This window comes from Sprattus sprattus (assembly GCF_963457725.1).
Source record: "Sprattus sprattus genome assembly, chromosome: 10".
NCBI classification, from domain to species: Eukaryota; Metazoa; Chordata; class Actinopteri; order Clupeiformes; family Clupeidae; genus Sprattus; species Sprattus sprattus.
The window spans coordinates 17,422,168-17,439,764 of NC_137908.1; the positions used below are offsets into that span (position 1 = coordinate 17,422,168).

Consider the following 17,597-nt stretch of genomic DNA (forward strand, 5'->3'; position numbering starts at 1 on the left):
CTGAGACTAAGGACAATTGTGTCCATTTTGATGCATCTCTACAACCAACATAAAATAAGGTAAATGTGTAATTTGCATACAATATGGACACCGTTATATTGATTTGTTTCTGACAACTTATTTCTTCTAGTTATTTATGTATTCTCTCTGGGGTAATGCTTTTTCACCTTGACCCTTTCCAGAAACTAAAACCCATAGAAGATCATCATTTATTGAGAAATACATAATGATTATATCATAGGATCTAGGTAACTGATTTTACTCTGGCATCGCCCGTAAAGAACCTAACTTAAACTGAACATGGACACCCAAAAAACAAAACACATAAATATCTTGACAACATTTATTGGCTCTGTACAATCAACGTATTTCACATGAGTAGCAAAGAGTAAACTCAATTAACCTAATATATGCCACATTTACCGTTACATAAAAAAAAGAGCAGGTTAAAGAACATATAGTACAAAGTTCAAATTAAATCAAAAGAAAAACATTTTTAAAATAATAATGTTAAAACAATTCTCTCACATAGACTTCAACCTCAGGTGCAGGAGCACTAACAAAAACGCTTGATTCAATGGTGGGGGATTCAACAGCTGGATCTCTCTCTCGCACACACACACAACTATTCACACATGCACACACCCACACACACATACAGACAGCACTGGAGCCAGTGTCTTTGCTAAACACAATCTAGCACAGAGCAGTTTGGGTAGAGTCAAGCTTTATAAAAAAGAAAAAAAAAAACTTTTGTATATGTGCACCCACACACACAACTGTGTTTCAGGCCGACTCTTTCAGACGCTCTACTGCACTCAGTGGTCAGTCAGCCAGTCAGTCAGTCAGTCAGTCCAGCTACTTGAAGGGGGGGCAAACATCCTGCGCTCAGTGGTCAGTCCAGCTCCTTGAAGGGGGGCAAACATCCTGCGCTCAGTGGTCAGTCCAGCTCCTTGAAGCGGGCAAACATGGCCTTGCGTACCGCCTGCTTGTATGTGGCATGGTCCCACACCGCAGAATCCTTCTTCCTCGGCTGGAGGTTAAAGTACACAAGAGGAGTCCATTAAAGACCATCAACACTAATGTAAGATTGCAATGTAAATGGGAAGAAGAAAAAAAAAAACACGCCATGACGAATGGAATCGGAGAGTAACAGCTCAACTCTACTTCACAACTCACCTCCTGTGGCTCTGAGCCCAGACCAGGCCTTTCACTGAGTTTGTGGGAGTCTCTGTAAAAAAGGATGGAGAGAAAGAGAGGTAACTCATCTAGCATAAATGTTTTTGTTTGTTTGTTTTTAAAGAGAGCACAAGGTTTGTTTGTATTATTAGTAAAACATTTTAGGCAGAGTTGAACCTGGATCCGCCGGCCCAGGAGTTTTGGTGGGGATGTTGGTATTTTCTCCTCTTCATCTCTGGTGAGGGTCTGGTATTCAACTGCAGGATGCAATCAGGCCACAGAGCGTGAGTACACAAGGCTTAAGCACCCAGGATTATCTATTTATCAAAGATTCTTTCTTGTATTTAAGCTTCCCCTGTGATCACCTTAGAGCCAGCTGCTTGAGGTTCCGTTCGCGAGCTCAAGGCATTTGAGTTCAGAGACATGCTCCTCACCTCTTTCTCCTGGTTCTCCAGAGCCTCAAGCTCTTTCTTTGACCTCTTGATCTTCATGTGAATCTCCATGTTTTGCTAAAAGGAGAAGACCGTTTAGAAAATATATGAGGGGAATAGCATCCCATTTTTCAACTACAAGGGCTTTTAACAGAAAGCAAATATGATATTAAGGTAATGATAAAATTAAGGAGAAGACCAGTATTTTTTAACCTGGGTCGAGTTTAGTCTAGTATTGAGTTAGAATGCTATAACTGACAACCTCAAAATTACTATACAAAGTTTTCCAATGGGGGTCAGGCAACTGGGTGAATGTAAATCGTTATTGCCACAGACAGGCTCATAATGTTATTATTAACATGGAAAGGACCTCTACAGAGAGAGACCTGGGCAATTTTCTATTTTCAGTTGTACAGTTTCTTTACAGTTACAGTACAGTTTATTAGTTTACCTTTAGTTTTTCTCACGGTTTGGCCTAGATGAACTAAAGACTGTGGCTATATGCTTGTCCCATAGGATTTGATTGTATACATTTTTTGAAGAAGCCAGTTAAAGCGTTCCAACTCAATCCTGGACCAATTTCTGGACCTGGACCTTTTTAAAAAGTAAAAATGTATACTATATCGGAGTTCTCATTTAATGTGACTGAAGGACTTTCCTGAAATAACCCCTTACGATACTGAGTGAACTGAGGTGCAAGGTGTATGGTCAGTTGAATGAAAGGAGATGAATTAGACAAATGGATGTTTGGAGTACCTTATGGAGGTCAGAGAGCTGCTGATGGCGGATCAAGGCATCCTTGCTGGGGAACTGCCTCCTGCACAGCAGACAGGCCATCTTCTTCCAGTCGGTCAGCTTGTCCTCCTTCTCATCCTGTGGGCTCCTGGACGGCATAGGCTGCTCGTGCTTCTCCTCCTCTTCCTCGTCACTTCCTGCTCCGTAGTCAGTCGCTAGAAGGCCCAGCGAGCCCATTGGGCGCTGCAGACACAAAACAACCAACCCAGTGGTGTGTCAGAATACATGCACTAGTGATTGTAACACGAATAAAAACATGTGACATGCATCAATGAGACTTGGTTTAAAAAATTAAGTAAATCAAAACCAAACGGATCTTAGAACTAGAAAACATATTTCAACTCTTGGGACAACATCCACTATAGATGATCTTCTGAATTATTTCAGGAAGTCGGCTATGTAAGGGAAAGGGTTGGAGTTCTGGAACCAGGAATCCCACCTTGGATCCTTTGTCCTCTCTCTTGGGTGGGGCAAGAGGCTTCTTGAAGAGATCATCTCCACCACCGATCTACAGGTAGAAGGGTATACACAGAAAATAATACTCCTTTAGCGGGTGCAGACTTATCCCTCATTACAATGTTAATCAATGTCTTTCAAGCCAAATAGATTCAAGTAGTTGTCAAAACTCTGCACCTTTCTTTCAAAGATGGCAAATGCTGCGTCGGCCGCCTTGGAGGTCCGGTGGTCATCAGCACCCCCAGGGGTCTTCAGAACTGGAGAGGGGGATCGCACACTGTCCTTCTGACGGTTCTGGATCTTTGCCCAGCGTTCCATGTCTTTCATGATCTAGAACACGGGATAAGCCATTGCAATAACATACATACAGTCAATATATGTTATCTAATACAATCTTTTCCTCAGTATTTGTACTTCCAGAGAAAATAACCAATGATGTCGGTGATGTCTGTAGTACGCCCTCAGCATTTTACATCTTTAATAACAAACTGTGTTGTTAGGCGAGGTGAGGTCCTGACTGGCTTCAAGCTGAAATGAGATCAGATGGGGGCTCACCTTAAAGGCGGCCAGACTTCGAGGCTTGTCCTCTTTCTCCTTCTCCTTCTTCTCGGAGCGCAGGCCAGACTCCCCGTCCTCCCTCTTGTCTGCAGCCTCCATGGCCCTCCCATTCTCGTCTGCGGCCATATCAACGCCATCAGAGGCACTGGTGGAAGCCAAGGCTAAGGGGACTGAAATCTCTCCAGGGAGAGCGGGCACTGGGTTGCTGGCCTGGCCGTCTGTGGTGGAGCCACTCACTGGGATGTAGGTCTTAGAAGCGCTGTCCCAGTAGAGGTACTGCTGCGTCTCCGCATTGTAGAAATACTGGAAGCATAGAAGGAGAGTTTCAAAACAACTTAAGAATAACTATGTGTTTGCGTGGTCACATACATTAAGCACCATGGCCCCATGGGTTTATCAGTGTTCAGGCAAGATTGCCATATATTGTTTTGAGCTCTTACTCTGGAGGAGGGGTCATAATAGAGTGTGGTCTGGGGATCGTAGTAGAAGCCAGACGTGGCGTCGTATAGGTAGGCAGACAGATCTGGAGTGTCGGAGCCTACAAACAGCAATATTTGTTTTAGATTAGATATTTTACTCAAGACTCATGGAAAAATAAAACACTGGACACCATCATTTAAAGACAGTTAGATTTATTTTGCATTCCATTTAGCTTGTCATGTTATTTCATCATGAAAACAAGTCAAGACTATGTAATACTCTAATTATGCCGAAAGATGAATGGAATGTTTTCTGGCATGGGTAAAAAGAAGTCTTCTCACCGTAACTGTAGGGGTCTGTGTGCTGAGAAGGGGTTCCCTGTGCCACCGGCCCAGCTGCAGCAGCACTGGCAGGGTTGGTGGCCTGGTAGGGGTGCTCTGATGCAGGGGCATCAGTGTAGCCCGCTGCATGCTGCAGAAAGGAGCACCAAATCAGAGTCAATGTCAACCAGCTCAACAGAGGGCAGATCAATCCACGCAACACCAATATGAAGAGGGATGAAATGCTTCAGTCACATTCCATCTTATGAACTTATGACGCAAGTTTCATCATTCTATATACAGACATACAACACTCACTTGCACCATGGCAGTGGCAGCGGTCTGTGGAGTGTCTCGACTGCCAGCCAAGACCATGTCACCTGTAGGACACACACACACACACACACTCGTATTTTAACCTAAAAAGGGCAACAGATGGCTTTCTTCAAAGAGCAGTGTGGGGCAGATGTGCCTGTTATGACAGCTATACCTTGGACTCCTGGCACTGCCGCCATAGGGGCATGGAGAGGGAGAGGCTGGGGCTGATAGAAGTGCTGCTGCTGTTGTTGTTGTTGCTGCTGCGGTTGTTGCTGCTGCTGCTGCTGCTGCTGATGTTGCTGCTGATGTTGCTGCTGCTGATGTTGATGCTGATGCTGCATCTGCTGTTGTTGCTGCAGGAGGAAAAAGGAAGATGTCAGACACAACCTAACAGGCCTTAAACGGCAAATGAGATTGACATACAACAGCCCAACAAATGACAGTAGCCTATATAAGCAATACATATGTGGCACAAATATGGTGAAGGCAAACGCTTGTGAGAACACTTGAAAATGAAAGCCAATATATCAATCACGCGTGTTTGTAGAGGAACTGTTTTGAATGTGTTGAGGGTTAAAATGCCTGATCCAAGCACTGCATTACCTCCAATACCTCCGGAGGATAGCCCAGGATAGAGGAGCCGGATTTGTCATAATCCCTCTTGTAGCTGCTGTAACAGTAAATGCAAGGCAAGGGGTAAGAAAGAGACTTCAGTAACTTCTTTGTATTGCAATTGCATTACCATATACTATTGTATTTCCATACTGCCCAGATGGCCTGGTTGGGGACAAACTTACTTCTGGTTCTTGAGCGGTTTGGCAACCTCTGCATATATTCTCACACCATCCAACATCAGGGGGCGTGGCCTGCATAGCATATCCACAAGACGTGTGACTTGCTGCAAAAATGAAAATGAATGAATGAAACGAAAATGTTTAGAACGAGTTGTTTTTAGGGGTTCTACTGATTCTTTCCATTGCAGCTTTCAGAGGGGGTATCCTGATTCAAAAGAGGGAACTCATGGAGGTTTATAAGGAGGGTTGCTGCAGGAGTGCAAAGCAAATAGTGCCATGGTACCTCATGAGAGTCCATGTCTACAAAGCAGAAGCATTTGCATCCAGGCGGTTTGCCACGGACCAATCGCACGTTCCTCTCATCCAGGTAGGCATAGGGATCCAGTGCCTTCAGAATCATCTCAACAGTGGTGGAGTTCTTCAGATTTTTGATGATCATTGCTGAAAAGCAGATAGATAAGCTGATCATTGTCGTGCAAAAGAACACGTCCTGGAGAACATGACAGAGTGGGCATTAACCAAAGGTGCTTTTCCACTGCAGGAACTAGCGGGCTGTTTTTGGGATGGTATCACTCACTCTTGCTCTCCTTAAAGACAGGATCCAAGTCCCGAGGGGGGTGTCGGGAGGCGTTCCTACTGGCCCAGGCCTCTGCCTGCTGCTCGGCCTCCTGCTGCTGGAGCTGCTGATCCACCTGCTGCTGCCATGCCTCTGGTGTCAGGTCAGAGTTGCGCTGCCATGCAGTCTTGGCGGCAGGGTCAACAGGAGGCGGCTTGGGCCGTGTCTCATCCTGCTTGGGGGTGACCTTGGGTTGAGGGGAGGGGCGGGCTTGGGTGGGCACATCAGGGACCTGGGGTGGTTTACGAGGTGGCTCCTGCAGCTTTGCGGAAAGACAAGAGGAGAAAACATCACCACAGAATACAGGATCACACATACAGAAAGAATTCATTATATAGATATCCATGTTCTAAAACAGCATTGACATCTATTCCCCTTAACCTTCAGTAGCATTTCATACAGTAATTATACAGGGACTGACCATATGCAATCTATAGAGATTAAAAAAAGCACAGCCCAGATTCTCAAACACTTATACAGCATTTAGAAGTTAAAACTGGCTTGGTATACTGTATCTAAACAGCAGTGGTCTGGAGACAGTTTGAGTAAGTTGTAACTGTCCAAAGTGCTACAGGGACATTTGAGAAGAGGGGCCCCAAGAACGTTAAAATAAGACAAGACCATTAGCAATATATCAGTTGGAGAGGTCTTGACTTCTTACTGAGACCAGTCTTAAAAAGAGTGGTTCTATTGGGAATTAGACTTTACTTTCACAATTTACCTTAGTTTCCTTGGCGCTCCTGTCAGGCTGAACATATTTCATCAGAGCCGTCGTAACACCCACCTTCATAGAACCCTGAAAACCAAATGGGAGAGTCAACCCCTGTAATATATACCATCATTTCCTGCCCCACATGCCACTACAACTCCCAAGACGTTCTCTGGTCGGGACTAACCCTTCTTAAGGGTTGAATGGCAGAGGCAGACTGACACCAATTGTCTAATCAACGTTGATCAGGCCTCATAAGCAAATTGTCAAGTAGGATTTCCTGACAAACATTTAAGCTGTGTGGCATAGTTATTTTCTTCAACACTTCTAAATAGCTGGTATTCTAACACTATGATTTTTAACTCTTTCTGAGGATCCACTGATAAAACAGCAGAGCTCTTTTTACATATACAGTATATGCCTATTGGTTTGGTATATCCCTATGGGTGCTTTTTTATAGTAAGAAAGTCAGTCCCATTAAAGTCATTCTGCCCACTCTACATGTCTTTTATGGCATCAGTGTGGCCACAATTTCTGCACCCAAATGTACCCCACACAACTGATTTTGTGGACTGGATTCCGTTGGGATGCTCTTAATTGTAAGCGCAATTTAATCTTCTCTAGTTGTCTGATATCACAGTACGAGACAGCCCCAATCTCAACACAGTGCCAGCCAGATCACAGAATAGCCCTCTGTGCAGGGTATTATTATATGCGGCTTATTAAGGAGTTAAGGTCAACTCAAATAGCACATCTGGCAGATACCCAACATTCGAAGAAAAAGAAGTGTTGCAATGCAGAAAACTGCTAATAAAAGACAAATACAATAAGGCTTTAATAGCCTCTTCTTCCAAAAACTGTTGTCCCGTTCATTGATCAAAATTTGGTCTAATAAGGTCCAACAGCCATCGGCATGTGTGACTGCACTCCGGTAACACTTCACAAACTCTAAGCACCATTGTTTTAAATTCTCAACCCAATAACACCTGCTTACAGTACATACTATGAACTGTAACAAATCATAAAAACAAAATCAAACCCACTGTCATATTACAGTCAAACCTGCGATGGTGGGGGATGCAGCACAATATATTGCTGCCAACACCACCATTTTACAGAGGCAGTTAAGGCATTTGAAAAGGATCCTTATGACATGCTCTGCTTTTCACTTCCTCCCCAACTAGATATCCAGAAATCATACTTTCATTTATCTGACCTTGAGGTCATAACACAATTCTTCAAAATGTCTGCTTAAGTCAGCACAAGGCCTCTTAAAAATGCATTAGCCCGGCTGAAGATGAGGAATGCAATGTCACACTGAACAGCTCTAAGAGGTTTGGAACCGTTGTAAGCTCAAACGGTAGAATGAATGAATAAATGGATGGACCAGCAAACAGGAAAGAGCCCATCTGCTATTCACGGTGTTTGGTTCCTCTGAATACTCTGTTTGACATCTGGGAACAATGTAAGTCTGGAGGTCTTGAAGAAAAGGACCTTCTTAGTAAAGTAAGGAAGAGTAATTTCAGGGCAGGCTCTGAAATCCCTCAAAAAAAGGAAGCATTGAATTTCGCAATCCATTGAAAAAGGAGGCCAGCTGGGCTGGAAGGATTTTCAAAAGATTTAAGATTACCGGGGCCAGAGACAGGGATGTCTCTGTGGCCCTGTCAACTCCAACAATCAACGGAAGGCAATGATAAAGTCACCAGAGAGATAAGCAAGATCCAAGCAGTTCTGTCATGTGTTGCATATTCTCAGAAATATAGAAATGCAATGAGATAAAAACAAAAAAATGAAATAAGTAGAATTAGTGGTTCAGTACTAGCAACTGTTGTTGCCATAACACAGCCTGTCATAGTTACTATACGCTCATATTAATCTTCTGCCCTTGTTTACCCAGTATACGGTTGACAGTAACCACAACTACAACCTGCACAATGGCGGCATCCTGCTACCTGTGCTAAATCTGAGACCACAGAAGACCAAGACTGGAAAAACAAGAGAATGACAAAGAGATGATATTTAGTGACTCAACAGGCAGGTAAAGGGTTGGGAGAATAAAGTAATGAACAGCAAACTGCTCTCCCATCTGTACAGACTAAGATTTCAGCTGTACCAAGAGGTGGATAAATAATTTAGCAAGGAAGTTCGCCCATTTGGGGACAAGGCCACATCAAAACAGTTGGAAATTCTTTAGTATTAATAAAATGTTAGAGTTGAATGGACTGAGCTGTCACATAATTTAAAGCGGTTACTTACAAACTACCCGCGCTCCCTTGATGTTAAGCTTAATGGACCTAGTTAACAATGAGCAACACTGAACTTCAATAGCCCTGGTTATAGCCATGTTTTCAATTGAGAAAAATGGCATGGGATGCTACTGGGAGGGGAAAAAATTAAACGCAAGATGCTTTGCAATAGCACCGTCATTACCACACACTCAGTAAGCATGTTTAACCCATATTGTGAATGGGGTTGAAGCTAAAATCTTTTCTGCATTTAGGGAAATACTATCAATTCCTCTACCCTTCTCACTCTAGGCCATTTTCATTTTTTTTTTTAATAGAGCCTTGAACTTCTCTCAAGACCCTACATAAACTGACTTCCTCCAATCAGAAAAGGTGTGGAGCAACAAAGCAGCTGGCTGAGTAGGACGTTCTTTAGCCCTGCTGATAAGATAGGAACAGTACTGTCAGGATAACTCGGAATCGCTTGGCCAGAAAACAAATAAAAATGAGCTCCGAACAACAAGATTCACAGTGTAGTATGGCACGGCTAAAGCATGCAATTGGAAATGAAGCTTTTCTTTCATTTCTGTAGAAGACGACAAAATGTGTAGCATGGATTTCGGAGCATTTCTGCGGTCGGAGTACGTTTCTTACAATTCTACCTCCAATATTAACCCCCAACTCTAACCCTCCACCCACATTCTAATCCACCCAAAAACCCTCCCGCCTTTCTTATACCTCCTGAACAACCCCCACCCCACCCCAACCCCCAACCCAGGCGTCTTCCTGCCCACGGACAGCAGTTGTAGAGATGTGCGGATGGGCCACCTGGTTGGACTCCATGAAGTGGACAGCATCCTCCAGGTTTAAAAACTCCACATAGGCCATATCGAAGCTGTAACCTGGGGACAGCATTTGAAATACAGATGGATTTCCGTTAGTAAGCTCGAGTAACATTAAAAGAAAACAGTGGAATATAGCATCGAGGGGGAAATGCGAATGCGAGTAGGCGGAAAATGCGCAAATGTTCCATCTTGACAGTCAATAACCAGTTTAACATCAGTTAGCATGTCTTCATGTGACAATGCAATGCACTAGCATCGAAAATCACTGCATGAACCACTGTATGTAGGACGTCGGCAATTTTTTGCCCATCCTAAAAGATCACTATTGTATTTTGTTGACCTTTCTGTAAAAATGTAATATTAAACTTGTTGGATTACATTATAATCGTATACTAAATCTCAACATAAATTGCATTTTTTTTAAATGGAAAATAAAAAACAGGTCTACAATATTTAAAATAATCTGTTAATTCTAAAAAACAAATACAAATATCAGGTCTCCAACACTGTCAACTGTTCCCTCAAACCATAAACATAGCACAAAAAGGGCAAAATGGATTCAGATTTCACATAAGTCAGTATTTATTGATGACTTGAGGAGACTACTGACAACTACTTTAGTTGCTTATAATTACAATCACAATGAAACTATGACTAATTCTACTGACACCATCGAAATGAAGAACATGAAATCTGTGTAGTAAGTCTAGCTATATCACCCCAAAAGTATACTTTGGTATGGTGTCTGCATTCATGAATGAGCGTGATTCCCTGTTTTCACCCTGAGGAAGGTTGGTGAACAGATGTTTCTAGAGGAAACCCTAATGATCTTGGATTTGTGCTCTAGAATCCAGTACCATCTTTGTCATCACATGAGTCCCAGAAGAATGAAAGGGGGCAAAAAACCCGGCCAGTAGACTCTGGGCCTTAGGAAAACCCAGTTCTTTCATGGACATGGCAGCATAAAGCCATGGATTAAGAAGCACATGATGAAATTACCCAAAACAAAAAGGTTCCACAGATAATGTCGGACCACTGCTTATTGAATCACCACGTGGAGATGTTAAAAAACAAGAGAGGTGCTTAGAATATAACAGGTCCATCTGTTTCCATATAAGAACTCAATGCGTAAGGTAAAATGTCTTAGGCTACTCAAGAAGGAAATCTCGCCCAAGCCACTGGAAGCACTGATGATGAGCGATTAGCTTTGGAATCGAAGGCACTGTAAGTAATCACGAATCCTTTGAAGTATCGTAGGTTTCGAAACATCGTAAATAGCGAAAGATATTGCGAGGTAATAGTCTATATGAAATATGAGGCCTCACCTGGGACAACATTCTTGATCTTCATGCCTTGCATCGGAACCCCATCACGGACAGCAAAAGCACCAAGAATCTGCAGAACAAAATATGGTAAAGACTAAATGCAGTGTTGTAACACAATCAGTGCACATATGGGGGTAATTGAAAAGATTCACAAATGTATTTGGTTTACTGAACATCTAAAGAAACATGCTAGTACCAACCTGCTCCATTGTAGCACTCTTGGGGATCCCAGAGATGGAGATAGTGTTGGATACTTTATCCTTCACAGACGCACTCCTGTAGTCTTGATCCTTTGTTCACAGGTTCATAGAATAGTAAGTATTTTGCACATTGTGTACACAGCTGCAGAATAGGCTTTTCGTTTTTTTTTCTAGTGCTTTTGAGAGTTAAAACTGATAGATCATGTGGGTTAAAACCATTGGGATACTGTCAACAATAGTTCTTCAAATTCACTTACTCACGCAAAGATTTTTAAAGCAAAAGAAATGCACTTACCTGGGACCCTGCATTACTGGGTCTCTGAGGGGGAGCCAGTCTAGGTTCTTTTTTATCCTTTTCAGCTCCAGACAGATCTGACAGGTTGTAGTCATATGCTCGCCCAGAACCAGTTCTGTAGTCAATGTCTCTGTAATCCTGGTCTCTACGATCTGCTCCACTATTTCTTTGCATACCTTCTGGACAAGGACCCAAAATCCCTCTACCCAAGGATGGCTGAGGTATATCTTTTGATCCTTTGAAAGGTATGCGATCATTTGGGAAACGGTTCTCCTGCGATGGCATTTGACTCTTGTCTTGAGTATATGGAGGCCTTCCAAGACTTGGTGCACTTCTGTCTAACTGAATATCAGATTCCCTTGACCAGGGCTTACCATCCTTATCGCCAATATTTGGGGCAATCAACGCAGGATTCACTGGAGGGAAGGTCTGCGCAGGGCCACCTTTGGGTGGATCTCTACCAGGAAAATTCTCAGGACCTTTGCCATCTCTCCCTGGAAGCTCCTCAGATCGCCTGTCTCTGTCCATGAAGGGCTCTCCTCTTCCTTCTCTACCTCGACCAGCGAAAAATCTTTCCGGCTGGGTTTCTCTTGGAAATGGAGGCCTGCGGTTCATCATGCCTGGAAAAGAATCCCTGTCCTTTGCATTGTTGTTTCGCCAGTCTTCTGGTAGAGACTCATTCTCCCTGCCCCTGAAGGCAACTGAGCCGTCTGACGGTTCAGGGAATTCTCTGTCTCTCAGGGTTTCTCCAGGTCCGAACGGTGGTCTGTTTGGATCAGACGGCATATCAGGCCTTCCTCTTCCTTCCATTGGCATTCGGTCCTTACCTCCAAACCTGACAGGAGATCGGTCCCTGTCCCTGTCTCTAAACTCACTTGAGGGTCCCATGCGGTTTCTCATGTCCATGTCTGACTCAAACCTCCCCCTGTTCATTTGATGCATTCCACCTCTTCGTTCCACCATCCCTCTTTCGGGCTGAGGCATATCCATTCTTAAACCGTCAATATCATCCATGCCCATTTGAGGTCTATCTCTGTCTTGCATGTCTCTGAAACCATCATTTCTACCAATTGGTTCCCCTGGGTGTCTGCGCCTCTGGTCCATGGGGCTGAATCCAGGCATGTCCATGGCCATCCTTTCCCTTTCCCTCACGTCCATAAATCTCCCATCTCTCATGTTTCCTCCTGGCATGTCTCTTCCACCCGTTTCCATCTGGTGTCGGCCTTGACCAGGGAAACCACCAACATTTTGCAATTTTCCCCTAATTTCCATCTCATATCTCCTCCTAAGGTTCAGGTCAGGTTCTTCTCCTTGTCTGAAAAAGTCCCTTGGCCCATCTCTTCCACGTAGATCCATACTGTTGGGATCCATATCATGACCCCTCATATCTGGAGGACCATCAAAACGCCTCATGTCCATGGGAGGGCGCTCCTGAGGCCTGGGGCCTACATTCATTCCATCTCTGCCCCTAAAATCAGGCATGGCTCCATCTCTGGCCTCAAACATATCACCCCTGGGATTGCCACTGCAAGAACAGAATGATCACGTTCAAACACTTTCACAGAGCAAACACTTTCTTAGAGCATAACCCAAAAATTACAGCTCAACCAATCGGTGCCAATATCAGCTGCTGATATAAGCCAATTGCCAATATACCTGTATCTGCATTTATAACAGCCCATACCCTTTTTAGATGAACTTAACGAAAGCCAAAGACTGATCCTTTAACTTAACTACCATTGTCATTGCATAGTTTGTCCACCAGATTGCACAGTGCAACTTTGGCAACACACCACGACTCTCAACACTGCACAGTTCAACAGAGTCTGATCTGTGTCTTCATGGTCGGGTGATCAATTTCACATGATATGCCTAACTTAAGAGAAATTATGGGATATATTGGTAATGCCATGGTGTGACGGTGAAATATTACTATTTAATTTAATTAGCGGTTAATAAAATGTAATTCTGCCTTAACTGTGTAATGGTTTAAATATCTGTTGCATGTCAATACGGTAGTTCAGAACTGTTTGGTTATGTTCGCTTCTTTGATAGGCTATGCTTCTCAGCTGCTGTTTACTTTTCATCGTTTCATTCCAGTAAATGAGGACGTAGGCAAGGTTATAAGATAGCACTTACGATTAACTATTGTCATAACAGTCGTAATGGACAAAAATATCTACAGTAGTGAACGAGTATAGTTCGGCTTTTCACCTGAGGTAAGGGTGGCACAGTTTGACAGACCTTAATACTAGGAAGCAGTTGAATTCAGGACAACCACCTAATGTCAGTGACAGCCACATGTCCATATTCACAGTGAGAAAAAACATGATTGTTATGAGGGTTTCTTTGTAACTATTTTGTAGTCCAAGAAAAGCCTCCTCTGGTGTTTCTGTTCAAAATTGTTAAAAATGAATGGAAAGGGTATCGTTTTTTTAAATCCTATATCGGTCCAGCTCTGGTAAAAAAATCTTTTTACATTGGCACAACCAAAAGAAACCCCACCTTTTACTACAGGCAGGTTAACTTGACTGCAATGTTATTTCATAGTGTGAATGCCTTGCAAATGGTCAGCTGTGGCATTTCTGTTTTTAAAGTTGTTGTTTAAGTAACTTACTCACTCCCATTGCAACATAGACTGCATACTATACAGAGTTCATTCTAATATCAATCAAAGTATTTATCCAGAAAAATATATATCCTCAATATACAAAAGATACTCATACTACTTCCACTTCACATAATATTAAACAATTTAAAGGCTACAGAAACACAGCCACGTGATTACTTAATGTGAAAATCTTACACTATAGTTCAGAAGAGTTTACCTGAATGCTAACAATCCCCTCTTACTAGGTTTTATTTATCTATGTCACCATCAGTAAACATGAAAGGTCATGAAGTCACACCACCCAAAAGTCCACAAATAGACACAAACAAAATGTTGTAGTATCAAAAAATGACTAATTTCTCTTACCCAAAAGCTGGGCCCCCCCGAGGGCCTGATCTTGGACCATTCCACATGCTGGATTCACTCTGGCTATGAGCTCACTTGCACGTCTCACCAGACTCCAAACACCTAGGTCACAGGGATGCATGACATGGTTATTTCTTTGACACTAGTGACTGAGAAAAGCCTCAAGGCATTCTTCATGTGCAATATAAGAATGTTTAAATCATGGGGCCGGGGAGGTTGCATTACAGTCCAGGGTTGAAGGCCTTAGTACTGTGGTGTAAAAGCTCTGAGACAAAAATAAATAAAATCTTTAGACACAAGTGATTTGAATAATTTTAGTTCACAATTTTAGTTCACAAAATCACAATTTAAAATTGAGTTCCTAAACTAGACATTGGATTGCTATTATGATTAGGTATTTTAATGAGTATGGCGGGGCTATTTTTGGGCTAAATGTTCAGTTATAAATCAAAGCCAAATGTGAGATGTCACAAGCAGTTTTGTAGGGACAGACTGTGATCAAAATAAAAGGAAAGACAGTTTCCTTCCCTGTTTGAAAATATGAAAGGCCCAATTGAAGCATTAATAACATTTGCATAATATGATTAACAATCTACCACAACGTTCTTCAGAAAATACATAATTTATTTGCTTAAGAGGCAGGAGCAAGCCCAGGCTGTAACACGCTCATAAAACAGCAAAGAAAATCTCCTTGACAGTGACACCAAGTCATATATAGTACACTCTTAAAGCAGCATTATGGAGTTTTGGTCAAAAACTGGCAAACATGCCTTGCAAGCACCACAAAGAGCCAAGCTAACAATGACTGCCAACTAACCAACTGATTGCTTGCTGACATGCTTACTGGCCTATTTGGCGATATTGTTGTCCTGTGTCTTTTCTTTTCGCAGTGTGTGAAGAAATTACATTCAGATATTGTATAGGTGAGATAACATATTCATTAACTTAACTCAAGGAAACATAGAACTTCATCACCCTAAAATAAAATTATCCTTATTTTGTGTGTGTGTGTTTATTTCTGTGTGTATGTGTATTTAATAAACTCTTTCAATTTTTGAGCCAGGTTTACATATTCTCAAGAACTGAATCTAAAATACTCAGCAGGCATCATCATGTTACACCTAGCAGAAACTATGGCAGGTCAAACATGTTGCATTCCACGGTCGGTTTCCATACGTTGCCCGTGGTGCGACTTTTTCTTCTGTCTTATATTGATAGCTGGCAGCATAATTAAGATCAGACACATATCATAAAGACGGTATCTAACTGAATTGGCAACGTCAGGTAACGTAAATACAGATATAAGTGGCAGCTATTAGATTTCTCGAGATAGTACGCTAACGTTATTTCACTACAATTAGCGGTCTCCGGCACCGAGCGATATTTATGGTTCTTTACTAACCACTCTTTTATCCCAAACTAACGCAAGAAGGATTACTATACAAAGAAAGCGTAACTATAATAGCGTAACCATCAGGCTATGCTAATAAATTAAGAGGATATGGCATAGCATGTCATCACGGCCAGTCACTCAAGACTGTTATGATACGTAATCTAAATATATTGAAACTAGACAAAAAACATTAGCTTTTGCCAGCATCCTTGCTTGCATGGGAATGGTGGGTGGCGAACTCATGATGATAGCATTTCTGGCGAAGCTAGGAAACAGGTTTAGCGAAGCTAGGATAATAGTGTTATCCATCTTACGTTATGTCAGCTAGCGGATATCATTGGTGTTTAGCAAGAACGTCGAACAAAGAAAGCTGTCGCTATCAAAAGATGATAAGTCAACGCTACTTCACATTGCATCCTTATTGATGTTAAAACATCCTACCTGAAACATAAAAATGATTATGTATGCCTGATAGTATTGTAATTTCTATTTTGTACATAAATAAGTTACTCACCCGGCTCGTTCACTATCGCTTCCAAAGGTTGGGAAATGCCAGTGGCGGATATCCGGATTAGTGTCGCCTACTTTCTGGTGAGTTCGCCACCTATCGCTTAGGAGTTTGAGGTTTTTAGGAAATGGAAAACACCTACTTCAGTTACGTATCTGCAAATGCCTACAAAGTGAAGAGGATATAGTAAGATACATGTTATAAAACACCTCAGGATTATACTTTACGATAGGCCACTTGATAATGAAAATGCTGCCATTCACTGTCATTACTGCCCTTGCCCTATGACCAGGCGTAAGTCGTCTCGCTCTCATTGGGGTGTCAGGGGCTGTGCGTCCCATTGGGCAAGACGGGCAGTTGCCCAGGGGTTCGGCCACCAGGGGGCCTCGTCGTATTGACGATTTTTTTTATTGTTATTATTTAATAATATATAAATAAATCACTTGTCATTGCAAACGAATGAAAACACGATTCTTTTAATTTTACTATTTTATTTTAACTATCAGCCTAAAATGTATCTTAAATCCATCATAATTATTGCAGGTCACATGACGTTTCTGTCTGTGGTGGCGTGTGTAGTTGCAAAGTTAAGCATGAAACGATTTCTAAGTGGCAGTGAGAAAAGAAAGAGCCAAATGGAGGATGAGAAGTTCAGAGAGAAATTACCTAAGGTAACACAATATTTCCAATCAAGGAATTCGCCAGTGGAAGTGGAACACATTTCTGATAATGTTTCATGTTCATCTGATAATGTTTCAAGTGCTGCTGATCCAGGTTAAGCTAAAGCTAGCTGCATGAGACAAACAGCTACTTGCCCTGCCTGCTTTGCTTCTACAAACGGTGAGCCATCTGATAATGGCACTTTGGTCCAGCTTTGAAATTGACACACTTAATAACTTAATTTCAGTGCAACTTTAAAAGGAAACTATGTGTTACCGCACACAATATGAACAAGAAATGTGCAATGAGCAGGCTGGATATGCCTTATTTATCAACTGAAGTTACAACACAACACTGACATATTTCTCATGTGACTCAAGTCAGTGTAATGGCTGTGACTGAACACTGTCTGTGTGAGCCTTGTAGTTCAGCTCATAAGCACAGACAACCAGTCCGAGGCAGTCTGTGAGGTGTCTGTCAGTAAGCCGGCTCTTGTATTTAGATTTGGTGATTTCATCTGAAAGCCCAGAGAACGTACAGCCAGGATCTGCAGACAGGCAGCAGGCATGACCT

General features: G+C 42.4%; 1 protein-coding gene across 2 annotated transcripts; it reads right to left on the bottom strand.

Moving 5' to 3' along the window:
- Nucleotides 1–329: 329 nt before the first annotated feature.
- On the bottom strand, nt 330–16,411 carry rbm6 (RNA binding motif protein 6). Of its 2 annotated transcripts, none has more exons than XM_080846671.1 (23): nt 16,371–16,411; nt 14,464–14,565; nt 11,487–13,011; nt 11,192–11,281; nt 10,992–11,061; nt 9,650–9,723; nt 6,609–6,683; nt 5,849–6,149; nt 5,555–5,712; nt 5,275–5,375; nt 5,081–5,147; nt 4,650–4,830; nt 4,478–4,539; nt 4,181–4,310; nt 3,860–3,957; nt 3,417–3,722; nt 3,039–3,191; nt 2,845–2,913; nt 2,367–2,588; nt 1,614–1,688; nt 1,357–1,436; nt 1,180–1,231; nt 330–1,033 (listed from the first exon to the last, which is right to left on the bottom strand). In XM_080846671.1, exons 2-23 carry the CDS (start codon nt 14,508–14,510, stop codon nt 941–943), a joined length of 4,029 nt encoding a protein of 1,342 aa, XP_080702797.1. In that variant the 5' UTR covers nt 14,511–14,565; nt 16,371–16,411; the 3' UTR covers nt 330–940. The 2 variants fall into 2 exon arrangements, with proteins under 2 accessions (XP_080702797.1, XP_080702796.1); XM_080846670.1 differs by having other exon boundaries at nt 1,545–1,688.
- Nucleotides 16,412–17,597: the final 1,186 nt, after the last annotated feature.